This window comes from Salmo trutta, chromosome 27, assembly GCF_901001165.1.
Source record: "Salmo trutta chromosome 27, fSalTru1.1, whole genome shotgun sequence".
NCBI classification, from domain to species: domain Eukaryota; kingdom Metazoa; phylum Chordata; class Actinopteri; order Salmoniformes; family Salmonidae; genus Salmo; species Salmo trutta.
In genome coordinates, this window is record NC_042983.1 from 9,874,608 (window position 1) to 9,894,735 (window position 20,128).

The window sequence follows — 20,128 nt, forward strand, 5'->3', positions numbered from 1 at the left end:
TTCCACAAGCTTCCTACAATAAGTTGGGTAAATTTTGGCCCATTCCTCCTGACAGAGCTGGTGTAACCGAGTCAGGTTTGTAGGCCTCCTGGCTCGCACATGCTTTTTCAGTTCTGCCCACAAATTTTCGATAGGATTGAGGTCAGGGCTTTGTGATGGCCACTCCAATACCTTGACTTTGTTGTCCTTAAGCCATTTTGACACAACTTTGGAAGTATGCTTGGGGTCATTGTCCATTTGGAAAACCCATTTGAGACCGAGCTTTAACTTCCTGACTGATGTCTTGAGATGTTGCTACAATATATCCACATCATTTTCCCTCCTCGTGATGCCATCTAGTTTGTGAAGTGCACCAGTCCCTCCTGCAGCAAAGCGCCACCACAACATGATGCTACCACCCCTGTGCTTCACGGTTGGGATGGTGTTCTTCAGCTTGCAAGCCTCCCCTTTTTCCTCCAAACATAACGATGGTCCTTATGGCCAAACAGTTCTATTTTTGTTTCATCAGACCAAAGGACATTTTCCAAAAAGTATGATCTTTGTCCCTATGTGCAGTGGGAAACCGTAATCTGGTTTTATTAATGGCGGTTTTAGAGCAGTGGCTTCTTCCTTGCTGGGTGGCCTTTCAGGTCATGTTGATATAGGACTCGTTTTACTGTGGATATAGATACTTTTGTACCTGTTTCCTCCAGCATCTTCACAAGGTCCTTTGCTGTTGTTCTGGGATTGATTTGCACTTTTCGCACCAAAGTACGTTCATCTCTAGGAGACGGAACGTGTCTCCTTCCTGAGCGGTATGACGGCTGCGTTTGTACAGATGAACGTGGTACCTGCAGGCGTTTGGAAATTGCTCCCAAGGATGAACCAGACTTGTGGAGGTCTACAATTTTTTTTCTGAGGTCTTGGCTGATTTCTTTTGATTTTCCCACAATGTCAAGCAAAGAGGCACTGAGTTTGAAGGTTGGCTTTGAAATACATCCACAGTTACACCTCCAATTGACTCAAATGATGCCAATTAGCCTATCATCAGAAGCTTCTAAAGCCATGACATCATTTTCTGGAATTTCCCAAGCTGTTTAAAGGCACAGTCAACTTAGTGTATGTAAACTTCTGACCCACTGGAATTGTGATAGTGAATTATAAGTGAAAAAAATCTGTAAAAAATGGTTGGAAAAATTACTTGTGTCATGCACAAAGATGTCCTAACCGACTTGCCAAAACTATAGTTTGTTAACAAGACATTTGTGGAGTGGTTGAAAAACAAGTTTTAATGACTCCAACCTAAGTGTAGTAAACTTCCGACTTCAACTGTAAATTTTTTGTGCATAAGTATAATACAGGAAGGCACAATTTAAAGTCCAATATTTACATGCCTTTTGGGGAAGGGGGAAGTATTTAAAAATTGTGCAGTACTTAGCAATCATAAATCAGGTAGCAGCAGCTGATGTGTGTCTAGCATGAATGAGCGTGTGTGCGTGCTAACGTGTGGAGAATCAGAGCAGGTGGTCAGTCCAGTTCAAGTGTTCAGCAGTCTTATGGCTTGTAGATCAAAACTGTCTCTGAGCCTGTTGGTATCAGACCTCATGCTTCAATACCGTCTGCCTGACTAAGGGAGTGGAACAGCTCGTGTGTGGGGTCCTTGATGCTGGAGGCCTTCCTCAGGCATCGCCTCGAGTAGATGTCCTGGATGGGTGGGAGTACGGTCCCAGTGATGTACTGGGCTGTCTTCACCACCTGCTGGAGGGCCTTGTGGTTGTGGACGGAGTAATTCCTGTAACCAGGCTGTGATGCAACCAGTCAGGATGCTCTCAATGGTGCAGTAGTAGTATTTGGAGAGGAGTGGTGGTGGTGTTGGTCCATGTCAAGTCCTCGGTGATGTAGACGCCCGAGGAACTTAAAGCCGCTGACGCTCTCTACTGCAATCCCATTGATGTGGATCGGGGCATGTTCCCTCCTCTGCTTCCTGAAGTCAACAATCAACTCCTTTGTTTTGCCGACATTGAGGGAGAGGTTGTTGTCTTGGCACCACAATGCCAGTTCACATACCTCCTCCCTATAAGCCAACTCGTCATTGTTGGTTATCAGGCCTACAACCGTGGTGTCGTCAGCAAAATAATTATATTCAAATCAATATGAACTAGATGACATTTACATTTGAGTTATTTTGCAAACATTCTTATCCAGAGCAACTTACAGAAGCAAATAGGGTTACGTGCCTTGCTTAAGGGCACAGAGATTTTTCACCTAGTCGGCTAGGGGATCCGAACCAGCGACCTTTCAGTTAATGGCCAAACGCTCTTAACTGCTAGGCTACCTGCCTCCCCAAATGGCATGAAGTATATGTAGCCTAAATCCAAGACCTGGGTGTTAAAACTAACTTCCTGAAGACGTATGTTGCTTCAGGCAAAATGCAAAAGGTCACGCTAAACAAGCTAAACGTTCCCATTTGCATTTGATCCCTTTGAAGCAGTTAGTGGAGGCCAGGTGACTGACCGCCTTTGGAGTAGCAGGTAAGTTCCTTCTCCTCAGGTAAAGGAAGGGAGTGTACACAACGGTGTTGTGGTGTGCTGTGTACTCAACACTACCCTCATGTAAAACAGTGAAAGAAAAGGTGTTTCAAGTCAACAGCCGGTCACATACAGTAACACCAAAAAAGGGACCAAGTTCCTTCTTTCCAACCTAATGTTTGTTTGTGCATAGGTTGTGTATATTGGAGGGGTTGGGTATAGCAGAAGGCACATTTGTCTAAAATGGATTAATAAAAGTACTATTCTTCCCTTACCTGTGATGGGTGCCTCTACCTCCAGCATGCATTTCTCCTGTCTCAGGATGTTGGCGCCGTCATTGATGACCCGGAGGGCCACCTCTTCCTCCAGCCGGCCCTCCTTCACTAGGTGGGTGCGGAGCGTCTCTGCGTTGGGCTTGCCATCCTCAAACAGCTCCTTCATAGAGAGACGCTGCTGGGGAGGGTACGGCACGGCTTGACAGGGGAAAAGAGGGGAAACATTAAGGAGGTGTCCCAAAAAGGCACCCTTTTCCTATTTAGTGCACTACTTTTGAGCAGGGCTTTGGTACTACCTAGGTCCACTGGGTCCCACCCACAGAGATTTCGTTTGCATATAGCTTTAACACCTCCATGAGTCAGTCAGTCAGCATTGATCTACAATGCATTATGTCTGACAGTGTTTTACAGATTGCTCATTTGTGCTGGCAAATCGCATACCATCTAAACTCAGCAAAAAAAGAAAAGGTCCCTTTTTCAGGAATCTGTCTTTCAAAGAATTTGTAAAAATCCAAATAACTTCACAGCTCCTCATTATAAATGGTTTACACACTGTTTCCCATGCTTGTTCAATGACCCATAAACAATTAATGAACATGCACCTGTGGAACGGTCGTTAAGACACTAACAGCTTACAGACGGTAGGCAATTAAGGTCACCGTTATGAAAACTAAGGACACTAAAGAGGCCTTTCTACTGACTCTGAAAAACACTAATAGAAAGATGCCCAGGGTCCCTGCTCATCTGCGCGAACGTGCCTTAGGCATGCTGCAAGGAGGCACGAGGACTGCAGATGTGGCCAGGCCAATAAATTGCAATGTCCGTACTGTGAGACGCCTAAGACAGCGCTATAGGGAAACAGGACGGACAGCTGATCGTCCTCACAGTGGCAGACCACGTTTAACAAAACCTGCACTAGATCGGTACATCACACTTGCGGTACAGGTATAGGATGGCAACAACTGCTGAGTTCCACCAGGAATGCACAATCCCTCCATCAGTGCTCAGACTGTCCGCAATAGGCTGAGAGAGGCTGGACTGAGGGCTTGTAGGCTTGTTGTAAGGCAGGTCCTCACCAGACATCACCGGCAACAACGGGACTATGGGCACAAACCCACCGTCGCTGGATCAGACAGGACTGGCAAAAAGTGCTCTTCACTGACACGTCGCGGTTGTGTCTTACCAGGGGTGATGGTCGGATTCACATTTATCGTCAAAGGAATGAGCGTTACACCGAGGCCTGTACTCTGGAGCGGGATCGATTTGGAGGTGGAGGGTCTGTCATGGTCTGGGGCAGTGTGTCACAGCATCATCGGACTGAGCTTGTTGTCATTGCAGGCAATTTCAATGCTGTGCGTTACAGGGAAGACATCCTCCTCCCTCATGTGGTACCCTTTCTGCAGGCTCATCCTGACATGACCCTCCAACATGACAATGCCACCTGCCATACTGCTCGTTCTGTGCGTGATTTCCTGCAAGACAGGAATGTCAGTGTTCTGCCATGGCCAGCAAAGAGCCCGGATCTCAATCCCATTGAGCACGTCTGGGACCTGTTGGATCGGAGGGTGAGGGCTAGGGCAATTCCCCCCAGAAATGTCCGGGAACTTGCAGGTGCCTTGGTGGAAGAGTGTGGTAACATCTCACAGCAAGAACTGGCAAATCTGGTGCAGTCCATGAGGAGGAGATGCACTGCAGTACTTAATGCAGCTGGTGGCCACACCAGATACCTACTGTTACTTTTGATTTTGACTCCCCCTTTGTTCAGGGACACATTATTCCATTTCTGTTAGTCACATGTCTGTGGAACTTGTTCAGTTTATGTCCGTTGTTGATTCTTGTTATGTTCATTCAAATATTTACACATGTTAAGTTTCCTGAAAATAAACGCAGTTGACAGTGAGGACGTTTCTTTTTTTTAAAGTTTTTTTTAAACATTTTTTAATTTTTTGTTATTTTACCAGGTAAGTTGACTGAGAACACATTCTCATTTACAGCAACGACCTGGGGAATAGTTTCAGGGGAGAGGAGGATGAATGAGCCAATTGTAAGCTGGGGATGATTAGATGGCTGTGATGGTATGAGGGCCAGATTGGGAATTTAGCCAGGACACCGGGGTTAAAACCCCTACTCTTACGATAAGTGCAATGGGATCTTTAATGAACTCAGAGCGTCGGGACACCCGTTTAACGTCCCATCCGAAAGACGGCACCCTACACAGGGCAGTGTCCCCAATCACTGCCCTGGGGCATTGGGATGTTGTTTAGACAAGAGGAAAGAGTGCCTCCTACTGGCCCTCCAACACCACTTCCAGCAGCATCTGCTCTCCCATCCAGGGACTGACCAGGACCAACCCTGCTTAGCTTCAGAAGCAAGCCAGCAGTGGGATGCAGGGTGGTATGCTGCTGGTTTACATACGTTAACACAAATTAGCCTAGAGAGACCACATCTTAGACAATAAAACAACAATAACAAGACATCAAGTAGTAATTTAAGACAGACTGATGGAAAACCTTTCCCATTTGCATCCAGTGTCTACCCCAGCCATTAATAGATTCTAGGGCAGCAGGAAGCCGTATCCCGTGGTAGGCTAGTCAGTCAGTATCAAATTGCACGCCGGGCGGTAATCTGTTCTACAGTCCCACAATCCTTTGCAGAGTGCAAAAGGTTGCTATAGTGTAAAACCCTTGATATTGTTTTAGATACTGGACTCTGTTGTCAGAACAGTGAGAGAAATGTCCATCTTTTGTTTTAAAAAAAATTGGGTAAATTGTAGTGATGGGGAAAAAATATACAGTTCCATCACAATATTATTTTGGACGATATTATATAGATACTTTGACTGTCGACAGCATTAGCTAGCGCTAGTCGACTGTACCTGCGCCAAAACACCGGTACTTTTCATCCTATAGCTTGTTCTCTTTAAACAGTGAGCCAACATGTTTTCAGCACTTATTTCCATGACTGATCAAAACTCATTTTAATTATGTCTCTCTCGTCTCTCGGCAGCTGACATACACAGTATACAAAACATTAAGAGCACCTGTTCTTTCCATGACAGACTGACCAGGTGAAAGCTATGATCTCTTATTTATGTCACTTGTTAAATCCACTTTAAATCAGTGTCAATTAAGGGGAGGAGACAGGTTTAAGGGATGATTTTTAAGCTTTGAGACAATTGGGACATGGATTGTTTATGTGTGCCATTCAGAGGGTGAATGGGCAAGACAAAAGATTTAAGTGCCTTTGAACGGGGTATGGTAGTTGGTTTTTTCACGCTCAACAGTTTCCCATGGTCCACCACCCAAAGTACATCCAGCCAACTTGACAACTGTGGGAAGCATTGGAGTCAAAATGGGCCAGCATCCCTGTGGAACGCTTTCGACATCTTATAGAGTCCATGCCCCAATGAATGGCAATACTTGTATTGCTACCTAAGTGTCATGATAATATCGTATTGTGAAGTCCCTGGAAATTCCTAGCCCTACTAAATTGCGTAGCAACACCGGTAATCAATTAGAAAAGATTATGACAATGATGCTGCTTTTAGGTGTAAACTATAAAGCATAGGTATGGAACTTAGAGGTGGGTCAGCAGTTGGAATACAGGAAGCAACCATCTCCATTCCTTAAACAGAAAAGCAATGCGTTTCCATTTTGGAATTCAACAGCCAGCCACCCAGACAGACAGGGTAGTGATAAGGCATTTATCACATATGTGCCCAGGCTATTATTTCCAGTGTGGGAGGTAGGTAGGGCCTAACATTCCCTTCATCCTGGTTGTTACATTGGTAGCAGGTCAATTGACCTTGGAGCTTTCAAAGAGCCACAGTCTCTTCATCTAACCTACTACTAGCACATGGGAGTAAAGACTAGAGACAGTGGTCTTCTTTAGAAAACAATGACCAAATCAGACACAGCGAATAAATCTTAGATCTTCTGTCTCGCAACTCTAGCCTGCAGGTGAATGGGAATATTGTATTGCTATCCCTCCTAGTATGACAAAGCACGAGCATACAATGCATCAACAATGAGCTTAACAGGGCTCTAGACTAACTATTTCCCAAAAGGTTTTCAGTTGATGGCACCAGAACATATGGTCGCACCAATTAAGACCAAATCAAATTTTATTGTTCGCATACACATGGTTAGCAGATGTTAATGCGAGTGTAGCGAAATGCTTGTGCTTCTACTTCCGACCATGCAGTAACATCTAACAAGTAATCTAACAATTTCACAACAACTACCTTACACACACACACACACGTGTAAAGGAATGAATATGTACATATACATTTATGGATGAGCGATGACCGAACGGCACAGGCAAGATGCAGTAGATGGTACAGTATATACATATGAGATGAGTAATGTAGGGTATGTAGACATTATATAAAGTGGCATTGTTTAAAGTGACTAGTGATACATTTATTACATCCAATTTTTAATTATTAAAGTGGCTAGAGATTTGAGTCAGTATGTTGGCAGCAGCCACTCAATATTAGTGATGGCTGTTTAACAGTCTGATGGCCTTGAGATAGAAGCTGTTTTTCAGTCTCTCGGTCCCCGCTTTGATGCACTTGTACTGACCTTGCCTTCTGGACGATAGCGGGGTGAACAGGCAGTGGCTTGGGTAGTTGTTGTCCTTGATGATCTTTTTGGCCTTCCTGTGACATCGGGTGGTGTAGGTGTCCTGGGGGCAGGTAGTTTGCCCCCGGTGATGCGTTGTGCATACCTCACTACCCTCTGGAGAGCCTTACGGTTGTGGGCAGAGCAGTTGCCGTACCAGGCGGTGATACAGCCCGACAGGATGCTCTCGATTGTGCATCTGTAAGTTTGTGAGTATTTTTGGTGATAAGCCAAATTTCTTCAGCCTCCTGAGGTTGAAGAGGCGCTGTTGCACCTTCTTCACCACACTGTCTGTGTGGGTGGACCATTTCAGTTTGTCTGTGATGTGTACGCCGAGGAACTTAAAAAACTTTCCACCTTCACTACTGTCCCGTCGATGTGGATAGGGGGTGTGCACCCTTTGCTGTTTCCTGAAGTCCACGATCATCTTCTTTGTTTTGTTGACGTTGAGTGTGAGGTTATTTTCCTGACACCACACTCCGAGGGCCCTCACCTCCTCCCTGTAGGCAGTCTCGTTGTTGTTGGTCATCTATCCTACCACTGTAGTGTCGTCTGCAAACTTGATGATTGAGTTGGAGGCGTGCATGGCCACGCAGTCATGGGTGAACAAGGAGTACAGGAGAGGGCTGAGAACGCACCCTTGTGGGGCCCCAGTGTTGAGGATCAGCGGGGTGGAGACCAGACACGTGTCCCATAATGTGCCAGCATTCCATACAGAAACAGGATAATAACGACAAGCCGTATTTTAAAATTAGCATGCCCTTGCAGGGCTTGACATTCAGGTACATTTTCCAGTGGCAACCCAGGCCAGTGCCAAGTGAAAGCTATTGCCCCGAATGAAGAAAATACTGCCCCAGAAAAGTGCGCAGCATTTAAATGTCATCTTTAATTTGTGGGCTGAGCAAGTAGTCTATAATGACCTACCCTCCATACACACAATTACATTTTAACTTGACAATATATTTACATTGTTTGGCAGAAAAAAAAGAAAAAAGATTGCGCAATCTCAAAAAAGGATGTTATTGTTAGTGATTTTGAACAGTCACTACAGTTGTAGGGCCCTATAAAATAAGTTTGATATTTTGGTAAATTTGGTTTTCCAAGTTGTATTTTTCTCCAGATCTCAGTTTTCATAGTTTTATCAGGTTTTTGCTCTCTATAATAATTCATTAAACATATATTTTTTTTAAGTCCACAACATGCCTAAACCAGATCAGGAGACCACTTTTGAGGTCTGGTAATAATCCCCCCTCAAAAATGTAGAGGGTGTAGCTGCCCTTTAATTCAATTGCACGCCTAGCAAGAGACTTGTGTTTGGCTAGCAGTGTTCTTGTACTGTACAATGTACAATGTAGACTAGAGGTCGACCGATTAATCGGAATGGCCGATTAATTGGGGCCGATTTCAAGTTTTCGTAAAATCGGTAAATCGGCATTTTTGGACACCGATTGTGGCCGATTACATTGCACTCCGATTACATTGCACTCGTGGAGACTGCGTGGCAGGCTGACTACCTGTTACGTGAGTGCAGCAAGAGGCCAAGGTAAGTTGCTAGCTAGCATTAAACTTCTCTTATAAAAAAAAAAACAATCTTAACATAAATCACTAGTTAACTACATATGGTTGATGATATTACTAGTTTATCTAGCTTGTCCTGCGTTGCATATAATCGATGAGTCAGGGTATATGCCTGTTAATATGCCTGTTAATTTCTCATCGCATCACAGCCTACTTCGCCAAAACGGGTGATGATTGAACAAGCGCATTCACGAAAAAAGCACTGTCGTTGCACCAATGTGTACCTAACCATAAACATCAATGCCTTTCTTTAAAATCAATACACAAGTATATATTTTTAAACCAACCTGCATATTTAGTTAATATTGCCTGCTAACATTCTTTTAACTAGGGAAATTGTGTCACTTCTCTTGCATTCCGTGCAAGCAGTCAGGGTATATGCAGCAGTTTGGGCCGCCTGGCTCGTTGCAAACTGTGTGAAGACCATTTACTCCTAACAAAGACCGTAATTAATTTGCCAGAATTAGACTTAGGGATGCCACCCGTTAGATGAAATACGGAACGGTTCCGTATTTCACTGAAAGAATAAACGTTTTGTTTTCGAAATGATAGGTCATTAACATGGTCAAATCCGGAAACTAAGGCTCGTATTTCTGTGTGTTATCATGTTATATTAACTACATGCAGCAGTTTGGGCCGCCTGGCTCATTGCGAACTGTGAAGACTATTTCTTCCTAACAAAGACAGCCGACTTCACCAAACGGGGGATGATTTAACAAAAGCGCATTTGCGAAAAAAAGCACAATCGTTGCACGACTGTACCTAACCATAAACATCAATGCCTATCTTAAAATCAATACACAGAAGTATATATTTTTAAACCTGCATATTTAGCTAAAAGAAATCCAGGTTAGCAGGCAATATTAACCATGTGAAATTGTGTCACTTCTCTTGCGTTCATTGCACGCAGAGTCAGGGTATATGCAACAGTTTGGGCCGCCTGGCTCGTTGCGAACTAATTTGCCAGAATTTTACGTAATTATGACATAACATTGAAGGTTGTGCAATGTAACAGGAATATTTAGACTTATGGATGCCACCCGTTAGATAAAATACGGAACGGTTCCGTATTTCACTGAAAGGAAAAATGTTTTGTTTTCGAGATGATAGGTCATTTAATATGGTCGAATGCGGAAACTAAGGCACGTATTTCTGTGTGTTTATTATATTATAATTAAGTCTATGATTTGATAGAGCAGTCTGACTGAGCGGTGGTAGGCAGCAGCAGGCTCGTAAGCATTCATTCAAACAGCACTTTCGTGCGTTTTGCCAGCAGCTCGTCGCTGTGCTTCAAGCATTGCGCTGTTTATGACTTCAAGCCTATCAACTCCCAAGATTAGGCTGGTGTAACCGATGTGAAATGGCTAGCTAGTTAGCGGGGTGTGCGCTAATAGCGTTTCAAACGTCACTCGCTCTGAGACTTGGAGTAGTTGTTCCTCTTGCTCTGCATGGGTAACACTGCTTCGAGGGTGGCTGTTGTTGATGTGTTCCTGGTTCGAGCCCAGGTAGGGGCGAGGAGAGGGACGGAAGCTATACTGTTACACTGGCAATACTGAAGTGCCTATAAGAACATCCAATTGTCAAAGGTATATGAAATACAAATGGTATAAAGAGAAATAGTCCTATAATAACTACAACATAAAACTTCTTACCTGGGAATATTAAAGACTCATGTTAAAAGTAACCACTAACTTTCATATGTTCTCATGTTCTGAGCAAGGAACTTAAACGTTAGCTTTTTTACATGGCACATATTGCACTTTTACTTTCTTCTCCAACACATTGTTTTTGCATTATTTAAACATCTTTCATTATTTATTTGAGGCTAAATTGATTTTATTGATGCATTATATTAAGTTAAAATAAGTGTTAATTCAGTATTGTTGTAATTGTCATTATTACAAATAAATAAATATTTTTTTTTTAAATTGGCCGATTAATCGGTATCGGCTTTATTTGGTCCTCCAATAAATCGGTATCAGCGTTGAAAAATCATAATCGGTCGACCTCTAGTGTAGACTACATGTCACGGCAGAGTTTGATAAACAAATGCCCCGCGATTGATACAAATCATCATGATATCATTCTGCCAGGTACCCCTACTTTTTAGAAAACATTTAATTGGGAAGGTTTTTTGGGAAAGCCTTTAGAAATGTTAATTCAAATAGCGCATGATGACAATTGCACACCGCAAAGATTCAACCAAGACTTCGGACCAAACTTCTTTAATAAGCTACCTGGTCTGCATACAAATTGTGGCATACACATTTCAGTTTCAATAAATCTTGATAATAAAATAAAGCTAATTGTTGATCAAAAACTAACGTGACAAGCAAAAAAATGTAAATCACTGGCGACCAATAAAAAAATTGGTGTTGCACTGCCAAGTCAAAGGGACGCTAATGTGTTTGGTCGCAGTTTTGAACCCTGCTTAACACACTTACTAGGAACAGGAACCAGCCACTTTGGGTGCGTGAGCATTGCAAAATAAATGTACACATGGGCATTTCCGTCAAAGGACCCATGAGCATAAACATGTGAAGTTCATAGGGGCATATACAAATTGGGTGTCAAACTAAAGTGAAGAGTCTATATTTTGGGAGAATGAAGGCATGGATACATTTTTCAACCATTTATCTTAAAAATTAGGCATAAGTAAAGGCTTTGGTTTATGGATAAACCGATGGAAAAGGGATCTTTGAAAACATTTACCAGAAAATGTCTTAAAAAGGTATCAGAAATACACCAAAACACAATGTTGACAGAAGGAACCCTGCCAGCTAATAACACTTATATTTCGTTTTGGATACATTGTTTACCTTCAGTAAGTTTAAGAAATATTTCATTGTAATTCAATTACCAAAAACCCACAATATATTTTCTAATTTATCTCCCTCATGAGGGAGAATAATGAAAGTTCACAGAAGTAACAAGTAACGGTAGAGCTGCCAAATAGTGATTTTACTGATAATAATTAATAAACAAGTGACTAAAATTAGCAATTCCGTTACCAATTACCAAACAAATCAGTAATGGAATTAATGCAACTGAATTGGCTACAATGGGAAATAATAAGTCACAAACCACAGTTTGGACACCTACTACTGGCCTCCCGTCCAGTGGCATACTGTTAGAGTGCAGTCAAAAAGTATTCAGACCCCTTGACTTTTTACACATTTTAAAATTGATTAAATTGTTTTCCACACAGCATGCTGCTGCCACCACCATGCTTCACTGTAGGGATGGTGCCAGGTTTCCTCCAAACGTGACGCTTGGCATTCAGGCCAAAGAGTTCAATCTTGGTTTCATCAGACCAGAGAATCTGGTTTCTCATGGTCTGAGTCCTTTAAGTGCCTTTTAAACTCCAAACAGGCTCTCATGTGCCTTTTACTGAGGAGTTGCTTCCGTCTGGCCACTCTACCATCTGATTGGTGGAGTGCTGCAGAGATGGCTGTCGTTCTGGATGTTTCTCCCACCTCCAGAGAAACCCTGGAGCTCTGTCAGAGTGACCATCGGGTTCTTGGTCACCTCCCTGACCAAGACCCTTCTCCCCCGATTCCTCAGTTTTGCCAGGCGGCCAGCTTCGGAAGGATTCTTGGTGTTTCTGAACCTCTTCCATTTAAGAATGATGGAGGCCACTGTGTTCTTGTGGACCTTCAATGCTGCAGACATTTGGTACCCTTCCCCAATCCTGTCTCGGAGATATACGGACAATTCCATTGACCTCATGGCTTCGTTTTTGCTCTGACATGGACTGTCAACTGTGGAACCTTATATAGACAAGTGTGTGCCTTTCCAAATCATGTCCAATCAATTGAAATGACCACAGGTGGACTCCAATCAAGTTGTAGAAACGTCTCAAGGATTTTCAATGGAAACAGGATGCACCTGAACTCAATTTCAAGTCTCATAGCAAAGGACCTGAATACTTACGTAAATAAGGTATTTTTTTTTTTATTTTTTTTTTTAAATACATCTGCAAAAAATACAAAAAAACTTTTTGCTTTGTTATTATGGGGTATTGTCTGTAGATTGTGGAAACATTTTATTTTATCCATTTTAGAATAAGGCTGTAACGTAACAAAATGTGGAAAAAGTCAAGGGATCTGAATACTTTCCAAATGCACTGTATTTTCAGCTCATAACTGTTTTGTCTTTCTGTTGTCTGGTGGTCAAACCAAGAGTGCTAAAACAGTCTTAAGTATGGACAACCCCCTCTCTCCAGTTAATGCCAACTCTCCCAGCTCTTTCTGACACCTACCCATGAGTCCCCTTGCTTTCTATTTACTGTGACCAGCATCCTCACCCACTGAGCACTGACCGGCACCGTATGTCCATGGACGTTGAAATCTGGTCAGTCCACCCTGGCCTTGATAATGTCCACAGACAGACCGGACCAAATCTGAACCTATCATAGCTGTATGTTTGGATAATACAGTACTCTACAGTGAGTAGAGAGCAGTACTGAGTACAACACTGTACAGTGAGTAGAGCACATTCTAATACAACACAGTACAGAAAAGTAAGGTATATTGTACTGTACTCAACTACACTGAACTCTACCATACTCTGCTCTGGTGTGCTGTATTGTACTGCACTTTTCTCTACTGTGCTGTCCAAACTTGTGAAACATGAGGAGATATGCATTTCTGTGTAGTACAGATCAGGGACCCATAATGTAATTTCGTTTCCGGGTGTAAATCCACTTCCCTTCAATAACCAAAAGAGATTTTTTTCAAACTCAAGGTGCCATGTCATTGTTGACATTCTTTCTGCAGACCAAAAAAAAATCGTTTTTTATTATTTACCATAATTCTGTTACCAAAGTTGGTATCTGCACAGTTCTTGCACTAAATACATTTGACTTTTTTTCTGTGGAAATTGTTAAAAGTAGTCCTTGTGCATAGTTAAACTTTGAAATCAATGATTTTTGTTTGGCATACATTTAAAAGTGAAAAAAAAAAAAGAAAACTGAGTCAAAGCTCCCGAGTGGCGCAGTGGTCTAAGACACTGCAACTCAGTGCAAGAGGCGTCACTGCAGTACCTGGTTCGAATCCAGGCTGCATCACATCCGGCCGTGATTGGGAGTCCCATAGGGCAGCACACAATTGGCCCTGCGTCGTCTGGGTTTGGCCGGGGTAGGCCGACATTGTAAATAAGAATTTGTTCTTAACTGACTTGCCTAGTAAAATAAAGGTTACATAAAAAAAATAGATAGTTTTTTACCGTGGAATTCCCCACATACAGTACATGTTATTCAGTAATTTCATCCAAACTGCTCACGTGCATTTCTACAGGCATCTGCGTAGCCAGGCGCTAAAATATAAATTTTTTCTATTTTAGACGATGCCCTGCAAGTCCGGCATCTCCCATCTACTCATTTTTTTTTACCCCTTTTTTGTAATATCCAATTACAGTCTTGTCCATACAGGAGTTGCAGCGATGGGACTCGGGAGATGCAAAGGTCGAGAGTCGTGTCCTCCAAAACATGACTCTGCAAAGCCTCACTGCTTCTTGACACACTGCCCGCTTAACCCGGAAGTCAGCCGCACCAATGTGTCGAGGAAACACTGTACAACTGGCGACCGTGTCAGTGTGCATGCGCCCAGCCCGCCATTTTAACTTGCGTTCCATGAATGCGTCTGGTGGGGACGGAAAAAAAAAATCAGCATGCGTACAATGACACACGCACAGAGCCGGTTTGGTCAAGGTGTTAGGATCACATACACATCCCCATGTCTGGGGTGTAGTGACGCACATTTCTGTCAACGTTGCTGCAGACTGCCTCCACATTTCTATGGTTGGATTTTGGCAAGGCTACTATGAAGCTAGGCATTCCTCATTATTTGAAGTGAAGTAAAACGTTCATGTTTCAAACAATTCTACTGCATCAAGCTCACATTGTAAAGTGGTGGGTGACACGCCGACAGGCTATAGTCAATGGTAGGCAGGCTATGCACGCTAACGGCAAATGGGAAGCGAGCTTTAATTACAAGTTGAGAAATAAGAATAGTAGCTCTTTTTAAATCGTGGCCATCAAAACAGTTTAACCTATATAGACCGATAAGCATGACCGGTCAAATGTATTGTCAGCGTCAAACCAGTTAACTGTGGGATCATGATCATCATGGTTCATGAACAACTGCCTGCTAAACCCCACCCCTGACAATCTGTGCCATTAGATCTATACCAATGTCTAGACTGTTACCTCAGGTGCCTGAGAAGAGGGCACAGGCCGGGGTTAAAGTCCGGATGAGGGGCCACTCAGTCGCCACATGGCTCAGGTTGTAGCATCGCACAGAACAACAGAGATTCGAGGCCACAGGACACTCACGAAAGCCACACAAACCAATGGCTGGAATATGATGGAGCTCTAATGAGCTTTTGTGCAGGTGTGTTTAAATCAGTGTGGTGGCACCTGACTGTCAAGAGGACCAGAGGCAGCCTGATGCATTAGGCTATAGCCTAACCTTACCTACTACCATCAATCACAGTTTTCCAGGAGGTTGAGGCCGGTCTGGAGAGATGAGGGGGTTGGTTGACTTGTGCAATGCGGCAGCAGCAGAATCAATTGATAATATACTGCTCAAAAAAATAAAGGGAACACTAAAATAACACATCCTAGATCTGAATGAATGAAATAATCTTATTAAATACTTTTTTCTTTACATAGTTGAATGTGCTGACAAAATCACACAAAAATAAATCAATGGAAATCCAATTTATCAACCCATGGAGGTCTGGATTTGGAGTCACACTCAAAATTAAAGTGGAAAACCACACTACAGGCTGATCCAACTTTGATGCAATGTCCTTAAAACAAGTCAAAAAATGAGGCTCAGTAGTGTGTGTGGCCTCCACGTGCCTGTATGACCTCCCTACAACGCCTGGGCATGCTCCTGATGAGGTGGCGGAGGTCTCCTGAGGGATCTCCTCCCAGACCTGGACTAAAGCATCCGCCAACTCCTGGACAGTCTGTGGTGCAACGTGGCGTTGGTGGATGGATCGAGACATGATGTCCCAGATGTGCTCAATTGGATTCAGGTCTGGGGAACGGGCGGGCCAGTCCAAAGCATCAATGCCTTCCTCTTGCAGGAACTGCTGACACACTCCAGCCACATGAGGTCTAGCATTGTCTTGCATTAGGAGGAACCCAGGGCCAACCGCACCAGCATATGGTCTCACAAGGGGTCTGAGGATCTCATCTCGGTACCTAATGGCAGTCAGGCTACCTCTGGCGAGCACATGGAGGGCTGTGCGGCCCCCCAAAGAAATGCCACCCCACACCATGACTGACCCACCGCCAAACCGGTCATGCTGGAGGATGTTGCAGGCAGCAGAACGTTCTCCACAGCGTCTCCAGACTGTCACATCTGTCACGTGCTCAGTGTGAACCTGCTTTCATCTGTGAAGAGCACAGGGCGCCAGTGGCAAATTTGGCAATCTTGGTGTTCTCTGGCAAATGCCAAACGTCCTGCACGGTGTTGGGCTGTAAGCACAACCCCCACCTGTGGACGTCGGGCCCTCATACCACCCTCATGGAGTCTGTTTCTGACCGTTTGAGCAGACACATGCACATTTGTGGCCTGCTGGAGGTCATTTTGCAGGGCTCTGGCAGTGCTTCTCCTGCTCCTCCTTGCACAAAGGCGGAGGTAGCGGTCCTGCTGCTGGGTTGTTGCTCTCCTACAGCCTCCTCCACGTCTCCTGATGTACTGGCCTGTCTCCTGGTAGTGCCTCCATGCTCTGGACACTACGCTGACAGACACAGCAAACCTTCTTGCCACAGCTCGCATTGATGTGCCATCCTGGATTAGCTGCACTACCTGAGCCACTTGTGTGGGTTGTAGACTCCATCTCATGCTACCACTAGAGTGAAAGCACTCCAGCATTCAAAAGTGACCAAAACATCAGCCAGGAAGCATAGGAACTGAGAAGTGGGCTGTGGTCCCCACCTGCAGAACCACTCCTTTATTGGGGGTGTCTTGCTAATTGCCTATAATTTCCACCTGTTGTCTATTCCATTTGCACAACAGCATGTGAAATTTATTGTCAATCAGTGTTGCTTCCTAAGTGGACAGTTTGATTTCACAGAAGTGTGATTGACTTGGAGTTACATTGTGTTGTTTAAGTGTTCCCTTTATTTTTTTGAGTAGTGTATTATCTGTCTGAGAAACAGTCTGACACACCATTTGTCATGCTGAAACAAAAAGCCACGCCTCTTTGGAGCAACACATCAGTCAAATGCAAGTCCATCCTATTCCCTACATAGTGCACTACCATTGACCAGAGCCTTATGGATAGCCTACTATGAGTCCAGCAGCCTTGTTTTGGTGTGCAGCACAGGACAGGTAGGGTGCAGGCTGGCTGTGTGATGAGCTGGCTTGAGATGGGGAATGGAGGGAGGGGGATTACTGGCACGGACCTGGCCGGCCTGCAGTGGGATTGCACCAGCAGAACACAGTGAGCTCCAACTTGGTCAGCCTATGATCAATACAAGCTGTCATGCTCTGACAAGTGTGGTATAAATAAACAGTAAGCGTTCCTGGACCTACAAGGCAGGCAACGAAAGGAACTGTAAGCTGGGTACAAGCGTTAAGAGATTAGGCAAAGCCTCTATTAGCAGGGGATTCGAAGTTCAGAGTCTGTTTATTTAGAAGCCTAGCTAGCTAGCCCCACTGGAGGCAAGATCCTGGCCGCAAGGATCCAAGAACATATGGATGATGGATGGCGATTCAGTTAGGGGCAAAGGCAAGGCAGGCAGTAGCTAGCATGTGTCAAGGGCTAGGCCTATTGGCCAGTTATTGGGATCAACAACACCATCTCAGTGAAGCTGACTGGAACAAGAGTGCTGGATCACACGTCGCACAGATCAGCCATAGTATTCTAGGGTCACCTGCACATGATCCCAGTCTACAGTGGTGGTGACTAAATCCACTGCATGAGAAGTGTTGGACACAAGATTCAAACTGCTATTGGTCAGGAGAACCAAGAGTTTGGAAACAAAATCATAGGTTAGGATAGACCTACACTGAGTTTATATACACTACATGACCAAAAGTATGTGGACACCTGCTTGTTGAACATCTCATTCCAAAATGGGCATTAACATGGACTTGGTCCCCCCTTTGTTGCTATAACAGCCTCCCCTCTTCTGGGAAGGCTTTCCACTAGATGTTGGAACATTGGTGCGGGAACTTGTTTCCATTGAGCCACAAGAGCATTAGAGAGGTCAGGCACTGATGTTGGGTGATTAGGCCTGGCTCGCAGTCGGCTTTCCAATTCATCCCAGAGATGTTTGACGGGGTTGAGGTCAGGGCTCTGTGCCGTCCAGTCAAGTTCTTCCACACCGATCTCAACAAACCATTTCTGTATGGACCTTGCTTTGTGCATGGGGGCATTGTCATTCTGAAACAGAAAATGCCCTTCCCCAAACTGTTGCCACAAAGTTGGAAGCACAGCATTGTCTACAATGTCATTGTATGCTGGTGCGTTAAGATTTCCCTTCACGGGAACTAAGAGGCCTAGCCCGAAACATGAAAAACAGCCACAGACCACTATTTCTCCTCCACCAAACTTTACAGTTGGCACTACGCAGTCGGGCAGGTAGCGTTCTTCTGGCATCCACCAAACCCAGATTCGTCCATTGGACTGCCAGATGGTGAAGTGTGATTTCATCACTCCAGAGAATGTGTTTCCACTGCTCCAGAGTCCAATAGCGCTCTAGCTTTCACTCTAGCTTTACAACACTCCAGCAGACACTTTTCACAGCTGACACTATTACAACACTTTCTGTGAGCTTGTGTGGCCTACCACTTCACGGCTGAGACATTATTGCTCCTAGACATTTAAACATCACAATAACAGCACTTACAGTTGACCGGAGCAGCTCTAGCAGGGCAGAAATTTGACCAACTGACTTGTTGGAAAGGTGGCATACTAAGACAGCGGCACATTGAAAGTCATTGAACTCTTCAGTGAGGCCATTCTACTGTCGATGCTTGCCTATTGAGATTACATGGCTGTGTGCTCGATTTTATACACCAGTCAGCAACGGGTGTTGCTGAAATAGCCGATTCCCCTAATTTGAAGGGGTGTCCACATACACTATGTATACAAAAGTATGTCCTTTAGATTAGTTTACTAATTAGCATGACGTTCAACGGCCTCTTCATGACAAACGAGACATACGACTTAATGATAAACAAGACCTACATCTCACCCAAATTGGCATGACAACAAACAGGACAAAGGGCCAATATTTATTCAATCTTCGTTTCATATTTGGATCCTGCTGGTATAGAAATAGTCCTATTATTGTATCATCAAACACTCACAAAAGGGGACAATGGCACACTGAATGATTAGGCTACAGAATCAGAACAATATGGCTCAGGTAGCTGTGGGGGGGACTTGGACATTATGTTGTCCTCCCATCCAAATTGCACTAATGACTGAACATATTACTCAGCCAAATTAGATAATTACAGTGTACAGTCGTGGCCAAAAGTTTTGAGAATGACACATGCCAGGGCGGACTGCAGAGGTCTTGAAAAAAGAAGGGTCAACACTGCAAATATTGACTCTTTGCATCAACTTCATGTAATTGTCAATAAAAGCCTTTGACACTTATTAAACTCTTGTAATTATACTTCAGTATTCCATAGTAACATCTGACAAAAATATCTAAAGACACTAAAGCAGCAAACTTTGTGGAAATTAATATTTGTGTCATTCTCAAAACTTTTGGCCACGACTGTAGAGCTAGGCGATATGGACAAAAATCCATATTACTATAAATTGCCAGAATTGATGCGTTAACTGATTTTATAGGGCACTAAATTATCCTTTAAAATTACTACTAGTTTGATGGTTGTAGACATTGATTGTCCCATTAACAATAACCCATATTAACATACTTATTTCATTTCAAACTTCACATCTCTCTAGTACAGGCTACGTATCGTAATAAATTATATGAGCAAAATGCCTGCGATAAGTGATCGATGTTGATCATTTTTGGCTTATCGTCCCAGCTCTAACACAGAGTGGTGGTCCTCTCTGCCACTAAGTCAGTGACATCACATGCTCTGTGCACAGCACAGGACCCAGCTGGGCCTCTCCCTTTCAGACAGGCAGACATGGT

General features: G+C 43.9%; 1 protein-coding gene across 5 annotated transcripts in view; it reads right to left on the reverse strand.

Moving 5' to 3' along the window:
- The window catches only part of LOC115164273 (serine/threonine-protein phosphatase 2B catalytic subunit gamma isoform), a 69,678-nt gene that overhangs the window by 47,517 nt on the left and 2,033 nt on the right, over nucleotides 1-20,128 (reverse strand). For all 5 annotated transcript variants that reach the window (XM_029716582.1, XM_029716578.1, XM_029716580.1 and 2 more), the window contains exon 2: nucleotides 2,783-2,980. In XM_029716582.1, the coding sequence (XP_029572442.1) occupies nucleotides 2,783-2,980 (198 nt within the window). The remainder of the gene's footprint in view (nucleotides 1-2,782; nucleotides 2,981-20,128) is intronic.